The 24,217-nt window shown below is 52.2% G+C and overlaps 2 protein-coding genes across 2 annotated transcripts in view; one reads left to right on the forward strand and one right to left on the reverse strand.

Moving 5' to 3' along the window:
• The window catches only part of GBA2 (glucosylceramidase beta 2), an 18,271-nt gene extending 12,276 nt beyond the window's left edge, over nucleotides 1–5,995 (forward strand). Inside the window, exons 12-17 of the mRNA XM_028749589.2 lie at nucleotides 1,569–1,720; nucleotides 1,826–1,932; nucleotides 3,131–3,273; nucleotides 3,392–3,507; nucleotides 4,999–5,190; nucleotides 5,287–5,995. Of these exons, the coding sequence (XP_028605422.2) occupies nucleotides 1,569–1,720; nucleotides 1,826–1,932; nucleotides 3,131–3,273; nucleotides 3,392–3,507; nucleotides 4,999–5,190; nucleotides 5,287–5,532 (956 nt within the window). The 3' untranslated portion in view covers nucleotides 5,533–5,995. The remainder of the gene's footprint in view (nucleotides 1–1,568; nucleotides 1,721–1,825; nucleotides 1,933–3,130; nucleotides 3,274–3,391; nucleotides 3,508–4,998; nucleotides 5,191–5,286) is intronic.
• Nucleotides 5,996–6,313: 318 nt separating this feature from the next.
• Nucleotides 6,314–10,414, reverse strand: LOC114606919 (avidin-like). The gene is made up of 4 exons (XM_028749594.2): nucleotides 10,257–10,414; nucleotides 9,497–9,710; nucleotides 9,177–9,297; nucleotides 6,314–7,055 (listed from the first exon to the last, which is right to left on the reverse strand). The coding sequence occupies exons 1-4, from the start codon at nucleotides 10,380–10,382 to the stop codon at nucleotides 7,022–7,024; spliced, it is 495 nt and encodes a 164-aa protein (XP_028605427.2). The 5' UTR covers nucleotides 10,383–10,414; the 3' UTR covers nucleotides 6,314–7,021.
• Between the last annotated feature and the right edge of the window lie 13,803 nt (nucleotides 10,415–24,217).

Below are 24,217 nucleotides of genomic sequence, written 5' to 3' on the forward strand. Positions count from 1 at the left end.
TTGCCAATCAGAAGGTCAGCGGTTCGAATCCCCACGACGGGGTGAGCTCCCATTGCTCAGTGCCTGCTCCTGCCAACCTAGCAGTTCGAAAGCACTTCAAAGTGCAAGTAAATAAATAGGTACCGCTCCGGCCGGAAGGTAAACGGCATTTCCATGCGCTGCTCTGGCCACATGACCCGGAAGCTGTGCGCTGGCTCCCTCGGCCAATAAAGCGAGATGAGCGCCGCATCCCCAGAGTCAGCAACGACTGGACCTCATGGTCAGGGGTCCCTTTACCTTTACCTTACACCCCTGTGAAGGAGGCTAGGCTGAGAGGCAGCGATTGGCCCCCAAGACACCCAGTGAGCTTCGTGGCCCAGTGGGTTGTGTTTTTTTAAAGTTTTTATTAAAGAAGTTCTTGTATTACAAAACAAACAAACAAACAAACAAGGAAAGGTACATGGAACCATCAGTTCCAAGAGCCTTGTTTACACTTCCTTTACATTTGGTCTGTGGCTCTCCTGCCATAGCCCAGTGGAGAGTGGAACCCGGTTCTCCCTCCCAGGTCCAGTAGCCCAACACTTGACCGCTGCCCCTCCCTGGCTCTCCAGTCGAGGCCCCACGTCAGGCAGGATGGGGCCTGAGAGTCTCCCTAAGCCGCTGCTGCTTCTGGGCATTCACCGCCAGCTCAGTTGCCCCCCCCCCCCGTGCCCCCTTTGATCTCGGGCGAAAGGGGGTCATTTTTGCCCTCTCTCCGTGGGGCTGCCTCTGCCTTCAGAGGGGCCTGAGACACACTTGGGGGGGTCCTCCTCAGGGTGGATTTGATTTAAATCGATTTAAATCACAATTTCAACCACTAGTCAGTAAGCCTTGATTTCAATCATTTTTTTACAGAAAGACTCCTCCTTGCTGATACAATCTTAATATTTACAACCAGATGAAGGTTTCCTTTTTGGAATAATAAATTTTCAGAGTAGTTTTTACAGTTATATCAAAAATTACTGATGTGGTTATACTATTAGAAATACATAAAAAGAGAATTATGAAATTACGGTGAGGTTTAATAAGTTAACTCTTTAGATGTGGACAGCTTTTCTGCTGTACTTGATTGGAAGGAGAAAAATTATCATTTTCTTAATAACAATTTAAACAATTTGTTTAACTAAAACAATAACATTATAGCATATGTATCCATGTTTGTTAACTGATGTGGTTAAACGATTCTTTTTTAAAAAGCAACTTGAACTGAGTTTTAGCACACATAAAAAACTTATTTCCTGATGAATAGCCTTTGGACTATAATGTAACTTGAATAGAAAATCTTTGGAAAGATTTTTCCTCCAAAAGCATTTTATTTTAAAAATCTGATTTAAATTTTAAAAATCTGATTTTTTTAAAAAAACAACAACATTGGTTTTTATCCACCCTGGTTCTCCTCCTCCCTCGCCAGCCCTCTTTCTGCTTGGCCGTTCTCAGGCGCATGCCCAGATCGTGCCCCGGGTGCAGACTCCCAAGGGTGCAGGGGTGGGGCAACGGGCAGGGCCCCCCCCTTGGGCCTCACTCTCCCCCCTCTTCTCCCCCCCCCCCAGATGACGAGCCCTGGCAGCACCTCAACGCCTACCTGATCCACGACACGGCCGCCTGGAAGGACCTGAACCTGAAGTTTGTGCTGCAGGTGTATCGCGACTACTACCTCACGAAGGACTCTGCCTACCTGCGGGACATGTGGCCCGTCTGCCAGGTAATGCCAGGAGGCGGGCTGGGGGTTCAGTGGCAAGGCTGGGGCGGGCCGCAGCAGGGGGCAGCCCCCAAACGCCCCCCACCTCCTCCCTTCTGCTCCCTGCAGGCCGTGATGGAGTCTGAGCTGAAGTTTGACAAGGACGGCGACGGCCTCATCGAGAACTCTGGCTTTGCCGACCAGACCTACGACGCCTGGGTGGTGACGGGCGCCAGGTGAGCAGGCGGGAGGGTTGGGTTGGATGACCCTCGGGGGGCCCTTTCCAACCGGGATTCTTTGAGGAGGGCTGCCCTGGCCAAGTGCTGAGCTGGGCTCAACACCCCCAGGTGGTTGCGGCGGCAAAGCGGTCACATTTTGGGCAGGCCAAGGCGGGCATCTGGTGGGGAGGGTCTGCGCTTCGAAGGGGGAGGGGCTCCCTCTGCCAAAACAGCTGCCAAGGCTGAGAGGGCAACACAAGAACAACAAACCTATGGCTACGTGAAGCATACTCAATAAACACACAAGACATAACCAGCTGTACTTTTGAATAAATAAGGTATACTATTCATTGTATCAAATTGTAGATTTCCACGGAAGTCTCATAAAGTTCAATGAAAAAAGCAGAAGACCCAGTGGATCAGTTCATTCTCTAGTCAGTTCATTCATTTTGTTGTTGTTTAGTTGTGTCTGACTCTTCATGACCCCTGGACCAGAGCACACCAGGCACTCCTGTCTTCCACTGCCTCCCGCAGTTTGGTCAGACTCATGTTTGTAGCTTCGAGAACACTGTCCCACCATCTCGTCCTCTGTCGTCCCCTTCTCCTTGTGCCCTCCATCTTTCCCAACATCAGGGTCTTCTCCAGGGAGTCTTCTCTTCTCATGAGGTGGCCAAAGTCTTGGAGCCTCAGCTTCAGGATCTGTCCTTCCAGTGAGCTCTCAGGGCTGATTTCCTTCAGAATGGAGAGGTTTGATCTTCTTGCAGTCTTCAAACTTACACGACCCTTTAAAAATTAGCTGATGAAGGTGAATACATTGAAACAGGGCCCCGTCCTGGTTTCTAATCCATAATTGACTTCTGACTTCCGCTCAATGATTGAAACTAAGACCTCCACAATGAATCTGGGCTAACATGAACTTATCTCTACTCATGCCAGCCCAGGGCATGGCTGGCATGTGGCCCCACAGCAACTCATCTGCAAATAGCCAACAGCGCCCCCCTCTGGCTAGACACAGCAAGAGTCCAGAGCAGTGAGTCCCTCCTCAGCTGCAGCCCACCGGTCTGAGGACCCCAAAGCCCCAGAGCTGCTCTGCCCTCCAGCCCCCTTCTGGTGGTGGCCCCAGCGTGGGCCCCGGTTTCCCAGCCAGGAGGGCTCCCCGCGGTGCCCGTGTGCCAGGGCCGGCTCCCGCCAACCTCCTCCTCCTCTGCTTTGGCAGCTCCTACTGCGGAAGCCTGTGGCTGGCGGCTCTCAGCATGATGTGCCAGATGGCGCAGCTCCTGGGCGAGGAAGATGCCCAGCAGACGTACTCTGCCATCCTGGCGAAGGGCACAGCGGCCTTCGAGAAGCTGCTCTGGAACGGTGCGTGGGGGCAAAGGCGGCTGCCTGCCTGCCTTCTCCGGGGGGGAGGGGGGACTCTGGGATGTCTGCAGGCGTCTCTCTCCCGCCCGGGATCACCCTCCCTCGTCCTCTCCTCCAGGGAAGTACTATAACTACGACAGCAGCAACAGCACCTCCTCGGACAGCATCATGTCTGACCAGCTGGCTGGGCAGTGGTTCCTCCGTGCTTGCGGCCTGGGAGAGGGCAAGTCTGAGGTGAGGAGGGCAAGGAGGGTCCCCAGAGGGGGAGGGGGCTCGTCCGCAGTCGCGAGGGTCCCACCAGGACGCAGGGAGTCATCCTTGGTCAGCTTCCATGGCAGTGGAGGGTCAGCCTGTGGAGGGACTCCCCTCCTTTTCCCAGGGGCTGGTGGGGCGTCAGGCACCCCTCTTGGAGGCTCACATCAGATCACTTTCAAAAGACACCCGAAAGCAGCCCTGTGCAGGGAAAGCGCCTGCTGAATCTCCAGTGGCAGAGAGTTCCACAGGACTTGGTTGAGGACCCTAAAGCATGGGTAGGCAAAGTAAGGCCCAGGGACCGGATCCGGCCCAATCGCCTTCTCAATCCGCTCTGCAGAAGATCTGGGAATCAGCATGTTTTTACATGAGTAGAATGTGTTCTTTTATTTGAAATGCATCTCTGGGTTATTTGTGGGGCATAGGAATTCGTTCATATTTTTTATCAAGATATAGTCTGGCTTCCCACAAGGCCTGAGGGACAGTGGACCAGCCCAGTGCTGAAAACATTTGCTGACCCCTGCACTAAAGGCTGTTTTATACTGCCATCAGCTGAGTCTTGCAAATTCAATTGACCAGTGATGCTACGGCAGATGATCTCAGTGGCTGAGCTGGGACAGAAAGGCTCAGGGACCCTGGACCTCCGTTGGTCAGGGCTTGTGATTTTAATACCTTGTTGGGGCAACCCAGACAGATGAACAACATATGAATAATAACTATAATTATTAATACAAAAAAAAATTCCTTCCAGTAGCACCTTAAAGACCAACTAAGTTAGTTCTTGGTATGAGCTTTCGTGTGCATGCACACTTCTTCAGATACACATCTGTGTATCTGGTGGTCGCCCCAGCGTGGGCCCCGGTTTCCCAGCCAGGAGGGCTCCCCGTGGTGTGCATGCACACGAAAGCTCATACCAAGAACTAACTTAGTTGGTCTTTAAGGTGCTACTGGAAGGAATTTTTTTTGTTTTGACTATGGCAGACCAACACGGCTACCTATCTGTAACTATAATTATTAATATTATTTACCGTTTTTTCACGTCTATAAGACGTCCTCATGTATAAGCCACCCCCTATTTTGGGGGACTCAGTTTTAAGAAAGTGAGGGGAGATGCCCCCAGATTGTTGAGCTTCTACCCCCTTGCCACTGCGGGTGGGAAACACTTCCTAGATCATTTTCCGCCTGCAGCAGCACGGCCCCAGTTTTTTGACATGATTTTTGAGTCAAAAGCCTCATCTAACACACAGAAAAATACAGTATTCAGATTTGTATGCCGCCCTTCATCTGAAGATATCGGGGCGGTTCGCAGCATAAAAACAGACAGTCAAAAGACAAAATGCAGAATAGAAGCAAAGCGAGGGGCCAGGGTCCCCTGGGTGTCAGGAGGCCAGAGTCCTGCCCACCCTCCCGCATTGCCGGGCGGGCTGGACTAGATGGCCCTTGGGGGTCCCCCGCTGCTCTCCCTCCCTGCAGGTCTTCCCCCAGAGCCACGTGCTGAGCGCCCTGAAGACCATCTTCGAGCGGAACGTCATGGGCTTCTCCCAGGGGACGATGGGCGCCGTCAACGGCATGCGTCCCAGCGGGGTCCCTGACCGCTCCAGCGTCCAGTCGGATGAGGTTTGGGTTGGCGTGGTGTATGCCCTGGCCGCCACCATGATCCAGGAGGTGAGCGGGGGGTGGGCACTGGGATGGGCGGGCAAGAGCGGCAGGCTGGGGGCTGGCTCTCACCCCCCTCTCCTCTTCCTCCTCCTCCTCCTCCAGGGGCTGGTCCAGGAAGGCTTCCGCACGGCCGAGGGCTGCTACCGGACGGTGTGGGAGAGGCTGGGCATGGCCTTCCAGACGCCCGAGGCCTATTGCCAGAGGAGGGTCTATCGCTCGCTGGCCTACATGCGCCCCCTCAGCATCTGGAGCATGCAGCTGGCCCTGGAGCGCAGGGCGGCAGGGGAGGCCCGGGCGCCCCCCGCTTCCTCAGAGGCCTCTGACCCCCCCATCGCCGTGAGCCCATGAAGCGGGTGTGGGGGTCCCACAACTGGCCAGCCAGGAAGGAGGGGCCTGTGGGTGGGGCTGCTGCCACCTCCCTGTTGGGCAAGGCCCCCCTAGTGTCCTTCAGCATGTGGGGGGGTCCTGCATGGCTGAGCCGCTCCCCAGCGGCGGGGGGGGGGGTCTTGTTGCTGCACGGTGTGTATGAAGGATCTTTCTCTGCCCCCCCCCTTTCTGACGGCCCTTTCCTCTTGGGGTCAGTGGCAGGTGTCCCTGCCCGCCCCCGCCCCCCCCCCCAGTTCACAAGAGGAGCGGTGCTCCCTTTTCAAGGGGGGGTGGAGGAAGGGGCCCTTCACCACCTGCTCCCCCCCCCTTTTCTCTCCTACGATTGATTTGCACACAATCAAGCTCTGTACAATCTGGGGGCTGCCCCAGAGTTATTTTTAGATGCAGAATAATTTTAATTTAAAATAAACAGTTGTTGGCGAGGGTGGGGCTCTCTGTGTATTTTTGTGGGCGGGTGTCTGTTGTTCCAGGTGTGCTTTTAGGGGGTGGGGCTGACCCCCCCCCTCCCCTGGCCATTCCTGGGGCTTGGCTGGCCTGTTGGGTCTGTGGCCCAGCATAGCTCCCTAAATGCGGGGAGGGGGCTGCATCAGCGTCCTGCTCCCCCCCCCAGTGATCCTCTGTCTTTCCAGGGAGTGCCTGCCTCTCGGCCTTCTCCAGGGGGGTCGTGGGGTGGGGTCTGGCTCCCCTCTGGGATGCCAATGCGCAAATAGTAGGCTAGCCTTGAGAGTGATTTCTCTTTGACAATGGTGGGAAAGTTTCTTTATTGGTTTTTCGGGCATGAGCCCATGAGACAGAGAATTTAAAAGAAAGTTTAAGAATACAGAGAGGCCAATAAAAAGCCCTGAGCAAGCACAGTGAACAAACTATTGGCAACCGCTGCACCAGACGTCTCCCCCACCAAGTGCACTCTCTAGCGCAGGGGTCGGCAAGGTTTTCCTCGCCTGGGCTGCTTCACTCCAGCAGAGAAACCTCCGTGGGTCAGAGCGCATGCACGGCCACAGTGTCGTGAGTCTGCGCAGACACCATTTCCGGTGCCACAGAAGTGAGTCCTCCCACTGTGTTGGTTTAGCGCAGCGCGCGGGGACTCGCCAAGCAGGCGGCTCAATTTGGGGGCGGCTCGTGGGCTGGTTAAACAACCCCCGTGGGCCGCTTGTGGCCCATAGGCCTTAGGTTGCTGACCCCTGCTCTAGCGAGTGCAATGGTGAGCCCTTCTTGAGCCACCCTTGGCCAAACCGGGAGGGGGGGCTGCAGGCTGGTGGGGGGGGGTGACCAAAAGCGAGACACACAACATATGCGCACGCACACGCAACCCCTGAGGGGGGGGATTTTTGTCCTTCCCCATAGAAGAGGCCAGAGGGGCAGTGCTGGTGGAGTGCAGAGGGAGGGGGAGCCATCTTCTAGCTGGTCCTACGCATGAGTAGCAGAAGCAGGCCCGGATCCTGGTTCCTTGTTATTTGACACGTACAAAGACGTTCTTGTCAACCCTTCAAGGAAAGAGAGAGAGAGGCTGAGGAGAATTGCCCAGCAAATGCCCTTCCCTGATTTTGGTGCCTTGTGGGTCAGGGGCCAGGACTGGCTTCAGTGTCCGTGGATGAGCCTTCCAGTGCCCACGGCCCCTTGAGCTGCCAGCCTTGCCCTCTTCCTCCACGTGCGCCCTCAGCAGTGGCACCAGAATGGGCCAGGAGCCGAGCCATGGCATCCGGGGCAGCCCCCTTGCAAGCAAGCATGGACTGGGGCATAGAGCTGCCAGCCCCCATTTATTCACCCCAGGCAGTGAGGGCCCTGCCCTGCTGTTGGGTAAGTCCCCCTCCCCACAAGCCAGTCAGAGGGAGATGCTTGCAGCAGCCCTGCTTCACTTGTAGGCCTGCCCCCAGGGGGTGCTGAGCCAGGCAGTGGGGAGAAGGCCAGTCCCTATCTGCCCCAGTCCTAGGTCTTGTGGGGGCCTGCAAGGAAGGGCTTCAACTTTGCCCGTTGACTTTGTGGGGGCCCAGACCCACAAATGCATTAGTGTCACGGCCCCCTGGAGTTGGCTCCACTGGCTGATGGGGGGGGGGGTTCTCTGCAGCCGGAGTTTCAACCTGGGGGCTCCTCTGGCCCATGGCGGGGGTGAGGAGTTGAGGGGCTGTTGACTCACGGACCAAGTTCCCTGACGGATAACAAAAGGCGAATCTTTCCTGGTGTTTTTCTATAGTAAAAAGGAGTAACCTGTTGGATTCCTGCCTGCCACACAGCTGTCAAGGGCACAAAAGCCCTTCTCTGCCCTGACTGCAACTCTTAGGCTAACCCTAAACCACAGAAAGGGCTCCCGCTCTGTGAGGGACGAGCCAAGCGGTCTTCGGTTGGCAGGACCACCTTCTGGGCTGTGGTGCCATCAGGATGCAGAGGACACTCGCCCCAAGACTGGGGGGGGGTAATATAAACAGCTGGAATCCCCCCCCCAGGATAGAGGAAGCTCTCTGGGTGAGGAGTTTCCATAGCCTTGACCTGGATGGGGCTGTCCTCCCCGCTGACGGGGCTCCTGGAGCCCCCTTTGTGAAGTGGCCTCGGAGAACCTTTTGCTGGCTTCTGCGGGTGCGGTGGGGGCTGTTTTTGCTCTTGGGGCGAGATGCCTTGGTCGCCGTCCTGCAGGATCTTGCTCCTAAGCCCCGCGTGAGGCGAGGCACCCCTTTGCGGCTGGTCCAGGAAATCCCGTCCCTGGGCTTGGCCAAGAATTTGCAAAGCTCTGCGCATCTTGGGACAGGGTTTCTCAAGAGGACTGGCCCGCCCCCCACAGGCCTCCGGGACCATTTTGCATGGCGCTCCCTCCCCAAGTGCTCTCGCGGCATCGCTGGGCTTCCCAGTGCCTTCCCTACTAAGGGGAGGCGGGCAGCTGAAAGCATTTTCGTTGCGGGAAGGCTAGTCAGACGCCTCGTTCGGTTGATGTTCTGTCCGGCTAGTCTAGCTGCTTGCTTGCTTGCTTGCTTGCTTGCTTGCTTGCTTGCTTGGGGAGGAGGCGTACATCACCTAAGGTTAGTAAGCAGTTGTATTCTTCCCCCCCCCCCCCCGGTTAAAATAAAATTAAGACCAGTCGTGGATGCGCGTTAGAGGTGAGGCAAGCAGGGCTCCCGCGCTCCAGTTTGGGCAAATTTAAGACTGAATTCTTCGGAAGCAAGCAGCGTATTCTGAGAGCGTCATGGGCTGCAGTTACCTAGTTAGAGGCTGAAGGCAATCTTCGGCCGATAGCAAAGAGGATTTGAGACGGAGCCTAATTCAGCGCCGAGCTCTCGCGGACTGGGCTAAGTCAAGCGAGTTCCTGGACGCCTCTGGCAGGATTGCGTTTTGGGGAATGTGGGGATACCCTCTTTGGGAGGGAGACCGATGGGAGTCGAGCTGGGGTTTTTGCCCCCCCCCGCTTCTCGGGGGCGGAGGGAGCTGAATGGCCCCCGAGATCTGCTTGGAAGCGTAGCGGAGAGCGGGAGCCTTCCTGGGAAGAGCTGCTTCTCCTCCTGATCCTGAAAGGGAGGGAACTGATGCTCAGCCCCGACGGCGCCCCTCCGCCCCTTGAGGGTCTCGCCTGCCTGTTTTAATGGCTAGGGGGGGACCCCCTCCCCAGTCGGGCCGCTTACCGGTTGGCCTTCCAGTCGTCGGCGTGCGTCGCCACCTCCTCCCGCAGCAGCCACGTCGTCTCCAGGGTCTCCTCGCCCTTCTCGTCCACGAAGCACTGCCCCACGAAGACGGTGGTGGAGTCTGCGAGGGGGCAGAGAGAGGGAGGTCGGTGGGCTGGCGCCGAGGGTCTTCAGGGGCGGCGTGGGGGGGGGGGATTGCCCAGCCCCAGAAGCCACCGCATGACCGGGAAGAGCGACTGGGGCCCTTCCCTTCTCCGTCCACGGAGCTGCTCGGACCCCTCTCTATCCCCGCGGGGCTCGTGCCTCCCGCCCCTGCCTACCGGAGAAGGACCAGATGACGGTCATGCCGAAGGTGGGCTGGGCGCGCCGGTTGGTGTGGTGCTGCCTGCCGTGCAGAGGCGACTCCCGGATGGCGGCGTTGGGGGCAGCCGAGACGGCGGTCAGGTAGGAGCCCGAGAACTGGCCGTCCTCGTTGGTGGTCCCGATGACCATCTTGGAGCCCAGATCGTTCACCCACGTCCCCGCCAGGTTGCACTGCGGAGAGGAGCGGGTCAGAGAAAGGGGGAAGGGACCCCAGAGGGTCATCAAGTCCAACCCCAAAGGCGACTCCCCAGCATATCAGAGAGGGACCCCTCGGCCGCACGCAAGCGGGCGCGGAGACCCCAGGGGGCACCTTGCGCCCCGTGAATATCGCGCCTGCTCCAGCTCCCCGCCCCGCAAAGCCATCCGAAGCAACCCCCTGCAAGGCGCCTGTCGCAGCTGCAGGTCAGAAATTAAGACCCTGCGAAAGAAGGAGCCTTAAACCAGAGGAAAGGAAGCCGCCAGCAGCCCGCCCTGCCCCACAAGCGCGCCGGGAGGCTCCCCGACGTCTCCGCTCCCTTCGCGCCCTGACGGGGGCTTCGTTTTCCGCCCCTCCGGTGAGGCGCTGCCGCAGGTCCCTTTCGCAGAGGGGAGAGCGAGGCGGAGACCACCAAAGCCCCTCTGCCCAGATGCGGAGGTCTCTCCGACTGCAGCCGGCGCCACTTGCCCGGCCCGGCCTGCCCGCCCCGTCCCCCTCGCCTCGCCTCCGCCTGGCCCTACCTTGGCCGGAGCCTGGCTTTTCCTCTGGACGTCCAGCGCCAGCGAACAGGCTGGCAAGAGGGAGAGAAGGGCGCCCAGGAGCGCCAAGCCTGCCATGCCGCCCAGAGAGACCCTGCGCTGCGCCATCCTCGATGCCGGGAAGGGAATGTCCCCGTCGAGCCGGCGGCCGCCCTCTTATAGCACCCGGGCGGGCGGCGGGCAATTGCGCAAGTCGGGTGGGCGCGGCGCGGAGACCGGTGCCAAGAGGGCGGAGGGGCTGGCAGAGGCACCCCGGGCATCTCCCCGCCCCCGGCCAGGAAAGATGTTCGACCACCTGCCAACAGGCACCGTTATCTTTTTATTTGCTTATTTCTTTATAGGTATATATATTCGTATACTGCTGTACCATAGAAATACACCACAACAGTTGACGACAATATAAAACCAGACAGTAAAATCATAAAAAGTTGAAAACACCTTTTAAAAAAATAGAAACAATATTCAGTTGACCGTTGTGGGGGTTGTGTTATTTAACTGCCTGCCTAGGCCTGGCGGAATAGAAGAGGTTTCAGCAAGCATTTAAAATTTGGCACAGAAGGCGTCTGCTGAATCTCCAGTGGCAGACAGTTCCATAGGACTTGGTTGATGACACCAAAGGCTCAGTTTATACTTCCATCAGCTAAGTCTGGTGAACTTGTGGAATGACCAGTGATGCTACGGCAGATGATCTCAGGGGGTGAGCTGGAACAGAAGGGCTCAGGGAGGACCCTGGACCACGTTGTTCAGGAATTGTGGTTTTTTAAATATTTTGTTGGGAGCCTCCCAGAGTGGCTGGGTTTCCCCAACCACTCTGGGCAGCTCCAAACAGACTATCAAACATTAAAACATTAAAAGCTTCCCTAAACAGAGCTGCCTTCAGATGTCTTCTAAAAGTCGGATAGTTGTTTATTTCCTTGACATCTGATGGGAGACGTTCCTTCAGGTATACTGGGCCAAGGTCATTTAGAGCTTAAAAGATCAACACCAACACTTTGAATTGTGCTCAGAAACGTCCTGGGAGCCAATGCAGATCTCTCAGGACCGGTGTTATGTGGTCTCGGCGGCCGCTCCCAGTCCCCAGTCTAGCTGCCCTATTCTGGATTAGTTGTAGTTTCCGAGTCACCTTCAAAGGTAGCCCCACGGAGAGCACATTGCAGTAGTCCAAGAGGGAGATAACCAGAGCATGCACCACTCTGGCGAGATAGTCTGCAGGCAGAGAGGGTCTCATCCTGCATACCAGATGGACCTGGGAAGGGCCAGGATTTTGTTGAGAAGGATCCCTGTGACCTCCTGCGGTAGGCTTGACCTGGCTCCAGCATTTGCACTTCCTGTATATTTTGTTGTGTAACATTTATTTTTCCACAATTTGCAATTTGTTATATAACAGTTATTTTTCAGTAACAATCCTTAATCCAAGTTCTGCACAAGCTGTATGCCTGCCCTCACCTTGAGCTTGTGCCCAGGTGCCTGCCAACTTTCGCTTTCGACAGGGAGGAGAGGAGGGACTGGGAGCAAACATGACAGCCCTGAAGGTGGATCAGGCCCAAAGGAGGCCTCATCCTGTCCTCCCCGGGGCCAACCAGATGCCCACTATGGGTCCTGAGTCCAAGAGGAGCAGTCTCACCTCCTGCGCTTTCTGGCAACTTGTATTCGGTTCAGAATCTGAACCTCAGTTTAATGCGGCCCACAGCCCTGTTAGTTCCCTCTCAAACTTGCTTTAAATCAGTGCAGTTTGGAATGGGTCAGTGCACCATCTGGATTCCAAAGGGCATCCAGTTTTAGATCCAAACCTCCTTCTCAATGTCAAGGACCACAATACACAAGTGGGAAGAAAGGCTTTCAGAAGCGTCCAAATCAGGGCAGTTTGGAATTTCAGAAGAATTTTTTTCATTATTTTTTATTCAAAATTAAAACAAAACATATTATCCAGAAACATATCATCCTTATTCTCCCCCCCCCCCCATTTTTCCTCCCCACCTCACAACCCCCCACCCCCCAGCTTCCCTCAGTTCCAGTCTTTGATTTCTCTGAGAATGCGGTTTTCTGCATGTTACAAAGTTGTATAGATCCTCAAACTATTTAGCTGATTATTATCAATAAAAGGTTTGTGAATGCTTATTCAAAGCCAGCCAAGGAGTCCAGTTCACTTTGTTGCGTCTTCAAATACTTTGTAAAGGGTTCCCACTCATCCTTAAAGTCACAGTTATCCTTGTCCCATATGTCAATTTTGCCAGTTCTGCATAGTCCATCAATTTTCTTGCCATGATTCTTTAGTTGGGGTTTCTTCAGTCTTCCATCCTTGTGCTATTAAAACTCTCATGGCTGTTGTCGCATACAAGAAGATGTTTTTCAGCTTTTTTGGCAGGTCTTACCCTACAATCCCTAACAAAAATGCTTCAGGTTTTTTAACAAATGTTAAATGGAACATTTTCTTCAATTTGTTGTATATCATTTCCCAATTTTTTAAAATTACATTACAATCCCACCACATATGATAAAATGTCCCTTCGTTTTCCTTACACTTCCAACATATATTTGAACAAGTTTTGTACATTTTCCCTAACTGCACTGGTGTCATGTACATCATCTTCATGTAATTCTCCTTCAATAGGGAACAATCTGTAAATTTTAAATCAGTTTTCCATAATTTTTCCCAATCTTCCATCATAATGTTGTGACCTACATCTTGTGCCCATTTACTCATAACTGATTTTACCTCTTCATCTTTCGTCTCCCATTCTAATAGTATGCTGTATGTGGCCATTTTGCAGAATAATTTGACAGTTACCTAACACCAGTAGCAACCCAGTTTGGAAGTGCAGAGCTCCAGCCTAGGAAGCTCAGGTGGCTGCCTGGCAGGAGGGGGGGGGGCTTCAGCTGCTGCAGAGTGCGGAGAATGAGTTCCTTCAGGGCCCCCATTGTTTCCCATGGAAACCTGGAAGTTTGAGCCACTGCCCTGAGTTCAATCGCTAGGTAGGTGAGGCTGGGAGAGGACCTCTGGTCTTCTTGTGAGCTAGCAGGATGCCTCACTCATTTGCCCCCCCCCCCTCAGACACCCACACACCCACCAGCTGAAGACTACTTGAATGGAGGTGGTTATCAGGATTGCTGCAAACCTGGGCTTCAAACCCACTCCAAGCCCTGCTCCTTCCTGAACCCTCCTAACCACAGAGGACAAGGGGTGGTGCCAATCTTGACACTCCTGTGTGTATTGACCAGGCTGATTTCACTGAGATCTGTGGCAAAACGGCGGCAGCAAGAAACCTGGCTTGCAGGACTTTGTTGGCGGGAGATGATGCCACCGATCATGGAGGCTGGTTGGTTTGGCTACAGCACATCTGTGACACACCAACACACAGAGCCTTTTCCACTGTAGCCAAGGTGAGGGGCAGCTTTCCATATAGCCAGATGCAAAAATGGGGAAGAAGTCAATCCTGTTCATTGCTGGGGGGGGGGGGGTTTGACCCTCTGTGAGCAATTTGCGCTGCCTTCCGACCTCTCCTTTCCTGCATTTCAGAGGAGCTCCTGGCAGAGCTTGGATCTCTAATAATAATAATAATAATAATAATAATAATAATAATAATAATAATAATTTATTATTTATACCCTGCCCATCTGGCTGAGTTTCCCCAGCCACTCTGGGCGGCTTCCAATTGAGTGTTAAAAACAATACAGCATTAAATATTAAAAGCTTCCCTAAACAGGGCTACCTTCAGATGTCTTCTAAAAAGAAGACAGCTGCTTATTCCCTCACATCTGAAGGGAGGGCGTTAAGCTCACGCAAATCAGGTTCTTGCAGGTCAGGTTGGAGCAAAGAGGATGGTTCACTTCCATTGACATTTTGTGGTTTTGCACTTTACAGACGGATGACTGGCTGCTGTTTATACTGGACACAGACAGCTTGCTTACTCACCTTGTTCTCCGCCCCAGACTTGCATTGCCCCACACCCTGCTGCTCAGAAAGAAGAACCACTTGCTTCATCCTGGGCTTCTCCCTTCCACTCTTGTGCAAGAATCCCCTGTGTTGCTGCCAGCTGTCTTCCGAGCATCCATAGGAAGATGTCACCGGCAGGCCACTGATCTGTGGAGCCCAGGACTGCCAGCACTTCCTGGTAGTGGCTCTGCAGGTCTTCTGGCTGAGATTCCTTGCAGCCTGACCTGAACCTGAGACCTTCTGCATAGCAGGCAGAGATGCTCTGTCACCAAGCCAAAGCCCTTCCTCGTTTTGGCTGTCAGTGCATCCCCCATCCTACCCAGAACATGATGCCAAGAGAACAAGAGAGAGGAGGAGAGGGGCCTGGGACAAATCCCACCCGCCAGACAGAGTGTGGTCTTTCAAACACAAGATAAACACATCTGCATCCAGCCTGGCTGGACCTGGGCCAGAACCTGCTTCAGGTCTGTTGTAATCTGAATTGCTTCAGCGAGGAAAACATCCCCTGTGGTCTGGCACATTGTGACTTGCGGGCAGAGGGGGGGGCATGTTTGTCCACCAGCTCCTTCTCAGAAGTACACGGGTTAACATGATCCCTGCCTGAATAAATATTACCGCCTTTCTTCCCAAATAAAGGAACAAGGACACATTGGAAATCCCCCTTCCTGTGCCCTCTGGCAAGATTTCCGCAGCTGGCACTGGAGCAAAGGGCAGTGTGGGGGTTGCCCTGGCCTGGCCTGGCCTGACCCTCTATGGGCTGCTTCCGCAAGAGGGGGGGGGGACTGAGCCTTGCAGCTTCTGGGAAGGGATGCAATCACTGCTGCAGCCTTCCCCTTCCTGGCAGGAGGGCAGAAGGAAGAGACAGTTGCAACCCTGGGGCACCTAGTCCCTCCTCTCTGGGACTTCACTTCTTTAAAGGAGGACTAGACAAATTAATGGAGGGTATTTAAACTTTTTTTTTTTTAAAAAAAATGTTATTAATAAATGCAATTCTTACAAACACAAACCAGAACACTAAACAAAGTTATTATACATAGATACATACATCTCTCAACTTAGATTACAAAAAAGGAAAACAAACATACAAATTAAACATACAGACATAAATTTTGACTTCCCTCCACCTATATGTGGCTTCCTTTGTTTTTTTCTTCTTTTTGCTGTGTTATCAATATTATTTTTGACTATCTCATCTTATACCCATTTCTTCTTAATTTTTTACTCTATAAGTTTCATTCATTGCATATTGATATATTAATACCAGAACAATGGTTTTTGGTGTATTCCTTCACACAAGTCCACTCCTCTATCAGTTTTTGGTCTGATTGGCCTCTTACCACTGCTGTAAGTCTTGCTGATTCTATATATTCACAAAATCTTATTTGCCATTCTCTTATTGAGGGAGTTTTTTCTCCCTTCCAGTTTTTTTGCTATAATCATTCTGGCCACAGCGGTTGCATATAAGAAAACTTTTTTCCTAGTGGAAGGAATGTCAGTCAATATAATTCCCAAGAGGTATGCCTGTGTTGTTTTTTTACATGATATTTTAAACATTTTTTAAAGTTCCTCTTGAATGTCACTCCAAAATTGTTTAATATACACACACTCCCACCACATATGACACATGGTTCCTATCTCTGTTTTGCATCTCCAGCACAAATTATATTTTGATATTTAAACTTTCAATGGCTCTCAGGCACAATGGCAAGCTAGCATGCCTCTGAATACCTGGCTGCGCAGGTGGTGTCTTGGCTGTGTTACGGAAATTACCGGGGGGGGGGGCACATCTTTAAAGTTAAATATTACAAATATTATGCCTGAATGTATCCTTTCAGCTTGACAGCTCAGGGAAGTTACCTATCTTTAAAAATAATATAAAATCAACTCCTTTGCCAATTTCCTCCATTCCAAAGCTATTTTTCCCTTGAAAAAGGACTCCAGGAAGTGTCCAGAGGTGACAATTGCTCATTGTTAGCCAAGGGAAGCCAAATCTCACCACCTGACTCGCCTCAGGCTCCAGACACAGGAACTTCTATTGTACTTTTGGGTGGTGGGTAAAGGTAAAGGTAAAGGGACCCCTGACCATTAGGTCCAGTCGTGGCTGACTCTGGGGTTGCGGCACTTATCTCGCTTTACTGGCCGAGGGAGCCGGTGTACAGCTTCCGGGTCATGTGGCCAGCATGACTAAGCCACTTAAGGTGAACCAGAGAAGCGCACAGAAACACCGTTTACCTTCCCACTGGATCGATACCTATTTATCTACTTGCACTTTGACGTGCTTTCGAACTGCTAGGTGGGCAGGAGATGGGACCGAACAACAGGAGCTCACCCCGTCGCGGGGATTTGAACCACCGACCTTCTGATCAGCACCAACCTTCTGATCAGCAATACCTGAGTCTTGCCCTGCCATGTCTACTTATGCTAATCTTGTACCAAGGACTTGTCTGGACATGTTTGCCAAGGTTAACCCCTCCCCTTTTGTGACATGTCAGTGATGTTGCAATGATGCTGTACGAACTGTATTCTGGGATATGGTGGGAAAGTTTTAAAAGTCTTTGTCCCCCCATCCTCGGGATTCAGATTTGCTCTTTGAACCTATTGCTCTATGAACTTTGGTCTACAGCTATTTGCTCCGGTTGGCTGGAATCCTTCCTTTATTCCGCAGGGACCCGCGGTCTCTGCCCGACCAGCTGGGGGACTGAGCAGCCTCGCACCTCGATTTTTCTGTAACAGCTGGAAGGGTGTGGCCTCTTGGATTATGGTCTCTGCATCCTTGAGGAAGGTCTTCTGGAGCCTTGTGAACCAGATCAGGAGAGCTTTAAACTAGTTCTTAGGGGCCGGGAGACAACATTACAAATGACAAAAGAGCACCTGGTACTGGGGATAATGGCTTCATTGATGCACAGGAAACTGAGGTGGTACTCCAGAAACCTGCTAAAGGGCAAGAAATCACAAGAAGGAAGCAGCTGGAGGAATGACTGGTGGTTTCAGTTGTCTCTACACAAATGCACAGAGTATGGGAAACAAGCAAGATGAATTGGAGCTTTTATACAGGATGGCAAATATGACCTGGTAGGCATTACTGAAACCGGGTGGGATAAGACTCATGACTAGAATGTAGGAATTGAGGGATATAACCTGTTCAAAAGGAATAGACTAAGCAGGAAGGGAGGAGGAGGACCATCATATGTAAAGAATGTGTACACTTGTGAAGAAAACCATGACTTGGAGCATGGAAAGCAGATTGAGAGTATATGGATAAAAATTGTAGGAGAGAAACACAACAGGGACCTTACTGTGGGGGTCTGCTATAGACCGCCAAGCCAGACTGAAGACTTGGGTGATGCCTTACTAGAGCAGATTACCAACCATTCAAAAAGGAGAGATATAGTGGTCATGGGAGATTTCAACTTCCCCATATCTGTTGGAACTCAAACTCTGCCAAGAAGGTAAAGGCCAACAAAATCTTCCGTTGCCTTCCTGACAATTTCTTTTCCCAGAAGTAGCAAGGGGATCCTCTATCTTGGGCCTGGTCCTCACCAGCTGGGAGGAACTGATCGACAAAGTGGAAGTACTCCGAATCTTGGGTTGCATGGCCATCTGTCCTGGATGCTTTAGCTGTGATTCCTGCATTGCAGGGGGTTGGACTAGATGACCCTTGAGGTCCCTTCCAACTCTACCGCTCTGTGATTCAATGAATACCAGTTGCTGAGAGTCACCAATGGGGAGAGTTGCTACACTCAGCTCTTGCTTGTGGACTTCCCAGGAGATTTATCTGTTTGGCCACTATGAGAAAAGGGTGCCAGACTTGGGAGTCAGAGCGGGGGAGGGGCTCTGGCCTGATCCAGGCTCCTCTGATGTCCTTGCTGAAGCTGCTTCTGGAGAGCATCTCCCTCTTGGCTGGCCCTCTTTGCCTTTCCAAAGGTGGTCAAAGATCCAGTGTCTGCTGCTTTTGTTGCTGGGTTATTTAAGAAGGTGCGTAGTTGGTGGTGTGTTAGCCGGGGGATCTGGGTGTCCCCTAGCTTGTCCTGCATTTCCTGTATCAGTCAGGGGGTGTCATTTTTGTGGAAATCTGTTGGGCACTTCAAGCCTTTGGCTTGCCATGCTTTTATTTGGATGTTTGGGGCTGTGTTGTGGGCCAGGGGGTGAGTGGGGATGGGGCAGTTTGTGTTTCCTCTCCTAGTTTAAGGCCCTTAGCCTTAACACCGGCTCACCACAGGGTTGTGTGTTGAGTCCCCTGCTCTATGCTCTCTATACGTATGACTGTACAGCCATCTATTCCAGCAACAAAATCATCAAGTTTGCTGATGACACTACGGTGGTAGGGCTCATTTCAGGAGGGGATGAGTCCGCCTATCGGGACGAGGTGGAGCGGCTCTGTGTTTGGTGTGGAGAGAACAATCTGGCTCTTAATACGGCTAAGACCAAGGAATTGGTGGTGGATTACAGGAAAAAAAAGGCGGACATTCAGCCCTTGTATATCAACGGGGAACGGGTGGAGAGGGTGGCGGAATTCAGGTTTTTGGGAGTAACTATCGATCAGGGCATGACTTGGAGCGCAAATACCACTGCTCTGGTGAAGAAGGCCCAGCAGAGAATTTATTTCCTCAGACTTTTGAAGAAGAACAATCTGAGTGAGAGACTGCTGGTGTCCTTCTACCGAGGCTCCATAGAGAGCATTCTTACATACTGTATTTGTGCTTGGTTCTCCAGTTGTACAGCTAGGGAGAGGAAGGTGCTCCAGAAGGTCATAACCACAGCCCAAAGGATTATTGGTCATCCTCTCCCATCTTTGGAAGAACTGTACGGTTCCCGTTGTCTTAGGAAAGCAAACAACATCCTGCAGGATTCATCTCACCCGGGACACAGTCTGTTTGCACTACTGCCTTCTGGCAGGAGATATAGAAACATCAAGTCAAGGACAAATAGACTGAAAAACAGTTTCTATCCAAGAGCTGTGGCCTTTTTGAATGCTGTAACTCGATAGTGTGACCTGGGAGTTTGATGGGTGTTGGTGTGGGTGTGGCTGGAATGTGGTTTGTTTGGTTGTTGTTGTTGTTTTGCTTTTGTTGTTTTTAAGGGATGGCATCCAATTTCGTTGCACTTGTGCAATGTTGCACTTGTGTAATGACAATAAAGAATCTATTCTATTCTATTCTATTCTATTCTATTCTATTCTAGTTTGAGGGCAGCTTCTGCTGGGGCCTGTGATCTCAGTGTCACCAATGTTTGTTGTTTCAGCCAAGGGCATCAGGCCTGGTGTGAGCAGGATGCTGTCCAGCCTGGACCTGATGCCATGGCGCCCCGACTGCAATCTGCAACTGCTACCACCTGGGTTCCTTTCACCCCAATTATCGCATAGGCCCACCATTTTTAAAGCATTTTAATAGTCTCTCTCTAGTTTTTCAGGGTTTCCCTCAGAGGAAGGCTGCCCATGGGGTTGTGGGTGGGTGTTTCTCAGGGAGGTTCCTCTCACGTTTAGGTTGAGGTCACTTCCCAGGCCTGCTTCCCATTTGGAGAAGGAAATGAATTGATTTAGTGTTCTCTGGATGAAGTCTAACTGCTTAGCTTTGCCATCTAGTGTTCCTTTGGTGGAAATGAATCTGCCTTTTCTGAGCCTCTCTGCTGTTGTGGATGTCTGGTGCCTGTGCAAACAGTCATTGTTCTGGTCTTAATTTGAGACTTGGGATTTTGGGGGAGTCATTTAACTGCCCCCCATTCCTGATTTTAACAAAATTTAAAAGACAGGAAAAAGTGAAGCACCGGCAATTAGGTTTTTAATCAGAGGGTTCCCTGTTTAGTCTTGCAAGAGAGCTAGCAGCTTGGTTGCTACACCGCCAGAGGGCTCTCGAGCAACTAGATTTTTACAGACCTGGCCTGTCAGTGTGTCGCTCCCTTCCACTGACAGATGGATTCAGTTGAGGGGCGGGGGGGGCGGTCTGCGTCCTTCCCTGGTCCCCCGGGCTCAGTGGGTGGTTCACGGTGGGTAGGAAGGGAAGAAAAGGGAAAGGAGAGTAGGGGAGAAGGGTAGAGGCTTTTAAACCCCAACCAGCTGACCTGCGCTTCTCACTCTCTGGTGCCTGCTTCTGGGGGCGGGGGGGGGGCCTGCTGCGAGTAAACAGTAAGAGGAAGAAGGGGGGAGGAGAAGAGTAAAAGAGAGCTAAAATGAATAAAATTACGGTAGGTGGTGCTAACATTTTAAGACCCCAAGCCTTGGCTGCAGTCGTCACTAGCCTTTTCATGCCTGGTGTGTGGCTCACAGCAAAAAGGAAAATGGCAACATTTAAAAATCTGATAAGGACAAAATCTTGGGGTATGGTCTAGCCCTGCGGGTTCAGAATTGGTCGGCCTCAAGCAAGAGACCACAGCCAGGCAAATTGAAGCAAAACAGCAGAGAGGAAGCCTGTCCATTTATTGTTGCCACAAGGCACATGGGTTGTTCTTAAAAGTCCCCACAATACATTTCACCAGTACTTTTTTCCAGGGAGTCCTCAAGGGGACGAAGTACTGGCACCTCCATTTTTGGTTAAAAAGTGTGGCACTTCATGGTGAGTACTAGCACCTATTTTTCTAGGGGGGGGGGGAAAGCACTGCATTTCACACAGCATACATCAGTGGTAAGTCACAGAAATGTAGGAATGTTCAGGGTGGCAGGAGAGGATATAGTGTTTATTAATATCCTTCCTAACTTAGGCAAGCAAGTTTCTTCGCTTAGCAGAGTGGATTCCCCTTCACACAGCAGAAAACTAGTTGCAAACTCATGTGAGTTCCTTAAGACAAGACACAATTCACTCTGGCTTGTCCAGATTGAAATGTCTTCTAATATTTTCCTAGTAAGACCCCTTGAATCCCTCCTGAAAGAATAAAGACACCACAGTCTTATTCATAAGCAATAAAAAGAAAGTTTACTCACGATCAGGCAGAGCACAGTGTGATCCCTGAAGACAAGCTTAAGGCTTAAAGTTACAAACAGGTTTACCGTGTATGTGGGTTGACCTAGTGACTGCAGGTAGCAGCCGGGGAAGTTCGCAGGACGAAAGGAAGATGGGAAAAGAGGGAGAGTGGCAGCATGTCTTGGCCTTTGACCAGGTCTGGGAAGGTCACACCCACCCACTAGTCACATGCAAGGAAGGATGCTCCAGCCAGGAAGAACAGGAAGTTTCGACTGGCTGGACCAAACATTCCCTTGCATGTCCACTCTAGCAAAACAAGGAATGTTGCACTTGACTGCTCCCAGTGGATTACATCTCACATGAAAGGCTGTGGTGTCAGGCAGAAGTCTGAGATCCAGACATGCCCCTAGCAGAAGGCGGCATTTACACCTCCTTTTCGCATTAAAACTTGGTTGGCGCAGCTTCTTTGCTCTTCCTGGGTCTCCTTCCCCTCTGGCCTTTCCTGTGGTGATTTTGATAGCACCTAGTCTGGCAGATGGGAGGGGGATTCAGAGTCTGTGATGATACATCTGGAGGATTATGGCGTCCTTGTTCCCTTCATGCCTTGAGTCAAGTCCCCTCTATCCCTGGATCACCATTTTATCATCCTTTGGCACTAAATGAAACCATTTATTTTGCTATTTTTGGTGAATTTCTATGTTTTGGAAAATGGGCTTTTCTCCTTTGCTCTGGAACAATGCTGTTGCCAAGCCCTTACAGTGCAGTGCTCAAGCTCAGGAGGTCAACCCTTCTGATGTGTTGGGTACCTCCCCCTTGTCCATAACAACTCCAAGAAGTTGCAGATCCCATAAATGTTGGGTCGGCCTGCCAGCCACCTTCCAGTGTCTACTACCACATTGCCTCCTTGACATTCCCTACTTATCCTGTACCCTGCAAATGCCAGGTTGTTCTTGCGACTTCAGTTGTCCTTTCTTTTGTTTCCAGTTGATTTTGATCTGAACAGGCAGCCCTTGGCCTGTGACCAGTGGCAGACACAGAGCCCTCAGCAGCTGTTCTGAGCCTGGCCGGCTCTCCCTGTCTCTCTCAGCTAAGTGGCGTCCTTGCTAGCCCTCCCAGGCTAGACAGGCAGCGTGAGGCTGTGGTCAGGTTCCCCTGTTGCTTTCTAGAGGACGGGGTGGTCTTGTGCCTTCTTTCTCTCCTTGAGTGGGCGCCTTTGGCACTATCCTGCGCTTGAGTGTCCTGGGTTTCTTTGGGTGGCGTGGGAGACTTTTCAGACGGGGTGTAGGAAGGGGGGTGCAGTGGGGGCAGGTCGCCCCGGGTGTCACCACTGAGGGGGTGACAAAATGCCAGGTGGCACTCACCGCAGGGCCTTCAACGTGCCCGAGCCACGCATCTCTCCTGGGAGTGACGGAGTGGCTTGGGTGCCCGCAGGCTCTGCACTGCCCAAAACAGTCTGCCCACCACCTCCTCCTCAGCTGTAGGCTGAGTGAGAGGAGGCAGGCAGACTCCTTGGCAGCCCCAAGGAGCGTCTTGCCCCGCCTGACTCCTACCCATGGACGGCTGGCTCCGCTCCTGGGCGCAGGGCACACATGCCACCCCAGGCACCCAATCGGCTTGCTCCGCCGCTGTCTTCAGGTGAGCTTTCTTCAGTCCATCTTTCCGGAAGTTGACTGGAACAGTTTATGGCATGGGAGTAATGTTTAAACAAGGCAGGATTATGGAACACATACCCTTACCATAACAGAGTCAAACCTCAGCTCCCAAATGCCAAAAACCCAGAAGTAAATGCTCCGGTTTTTGAACGTTTTTCAGAAGCCAGATGTCTGACTCAGCTTCCGCTTGAGTGAAAGAGGCTCTTGCAGCCAAATGGAAGCCACACTTCAGTTGTTGAACATTTCAGAAGCCAAACAGGCTTCCAGAATGGATTACATTCGACAATGGAGGTTTGACTGTAATGGAAAGGGGTTGCCAGGAGTCAGTGGCCATATTCATTTGTGGGCCAAGGGGGTTGGTGGTCCTCAGCCACATTCCTCCTTGCTTACAAAGTCAGAGCAGAAAGGTATGAACTCCCCCTTTTTTCCTTTGGCCCCAGAGGACTCTCGGCTTCTTCGTTAGCTTTTCCAGCCATGCAATATCGACACTTTCATGTTCCAAGTGGCAAGACTGGCCCCGTCTAAGTTTTTCCAAAACCCTGGTGGTCATTCTAGCTACTAGGAGCAGCTGCCCTATCAAGTCTTATGGTGCAAATTCTGGCTCCCCTCAAACATAGACAAAAGTGCTAATTCAGAAGTTAGGATAATGTGCCAATTTAAGATGTTTGTAGCTTTATCTGAATACCATTGCCCCAAATTACTGCACTCGCGTACCACCCCGCCAAAGGTGGAAGTGTGGTCCAATTTCTCCAGAGCCTTGGGGATGCAAGTGACTATCTGTACGGGAGTCTTCTAGGAGTCAGGCACCATGTGCGAATCAAACCCCCTCCTCAGGTGACACTGACCCCTCCAGCACCCAAGAGCCAGAGCTGTTGTGTGGGGCTTTGGCCTGTCAATCGGGGGGTGGGACAAGTGTGTGTCTGGAGTTGTGGGGAAACAGGGATGGCTCCTTTCTCTGGCACACAGAGGTTTGGGGCCTGCCCCTCCCACACTGAAGGGGGTCCTTTATCAGGTTAGCTGGACCCACACTCTGTACAATCTGGAGGCTGCCCCAGTGTTATTTTTATAGGCTGAATAATTTGAACTTAAAACTGTTGTTGGTGAGGGGGAGGCTCTCTGTGCCTTTTTGTGGGCGGATGTCTGTTTCTCCAGGTGTGTTGGGGGGGCAGGAATAGGTAGTGCCCCCTGGCCATTCCTGGTGCTTGGCCGGCCTTTTGGGTCTGAGCCTCAGTGTAGTTCTCTCAATGAGGGGAGGGGGCTGCATCAACGTCCTCCCCCCCCCCCCGATCCTCTGTGTTTCCAGATCAGTGGAGTGCCTGCCTCTCAGCCTGTTGAGGGGCTCCCTGCCTTCTCCCAGGGTTTTTTTTTTGGGGGGGGAGGACGGTGGTAATGCAGTATTCCCTCTGGGATGCAAACATTCAAACACTATGCTGGCCTTGAAGGTGATTTTTCTGACAAGCTGAA

This window comes from Podarcis muralis, chromosome 11, assembly GCF_964188315.1.
Source record: "Podarcis muralis chromosome 11, rPodMur119.hap1.1, whole genome shotgun sequence".
Taxonomy (NCBI): domain Eukaryota; kingdom Metazoa; phylum Chordata; class Lepidosauria; order Squamata; family Lacertidae; genus Podarcis; species Podarcis muralis.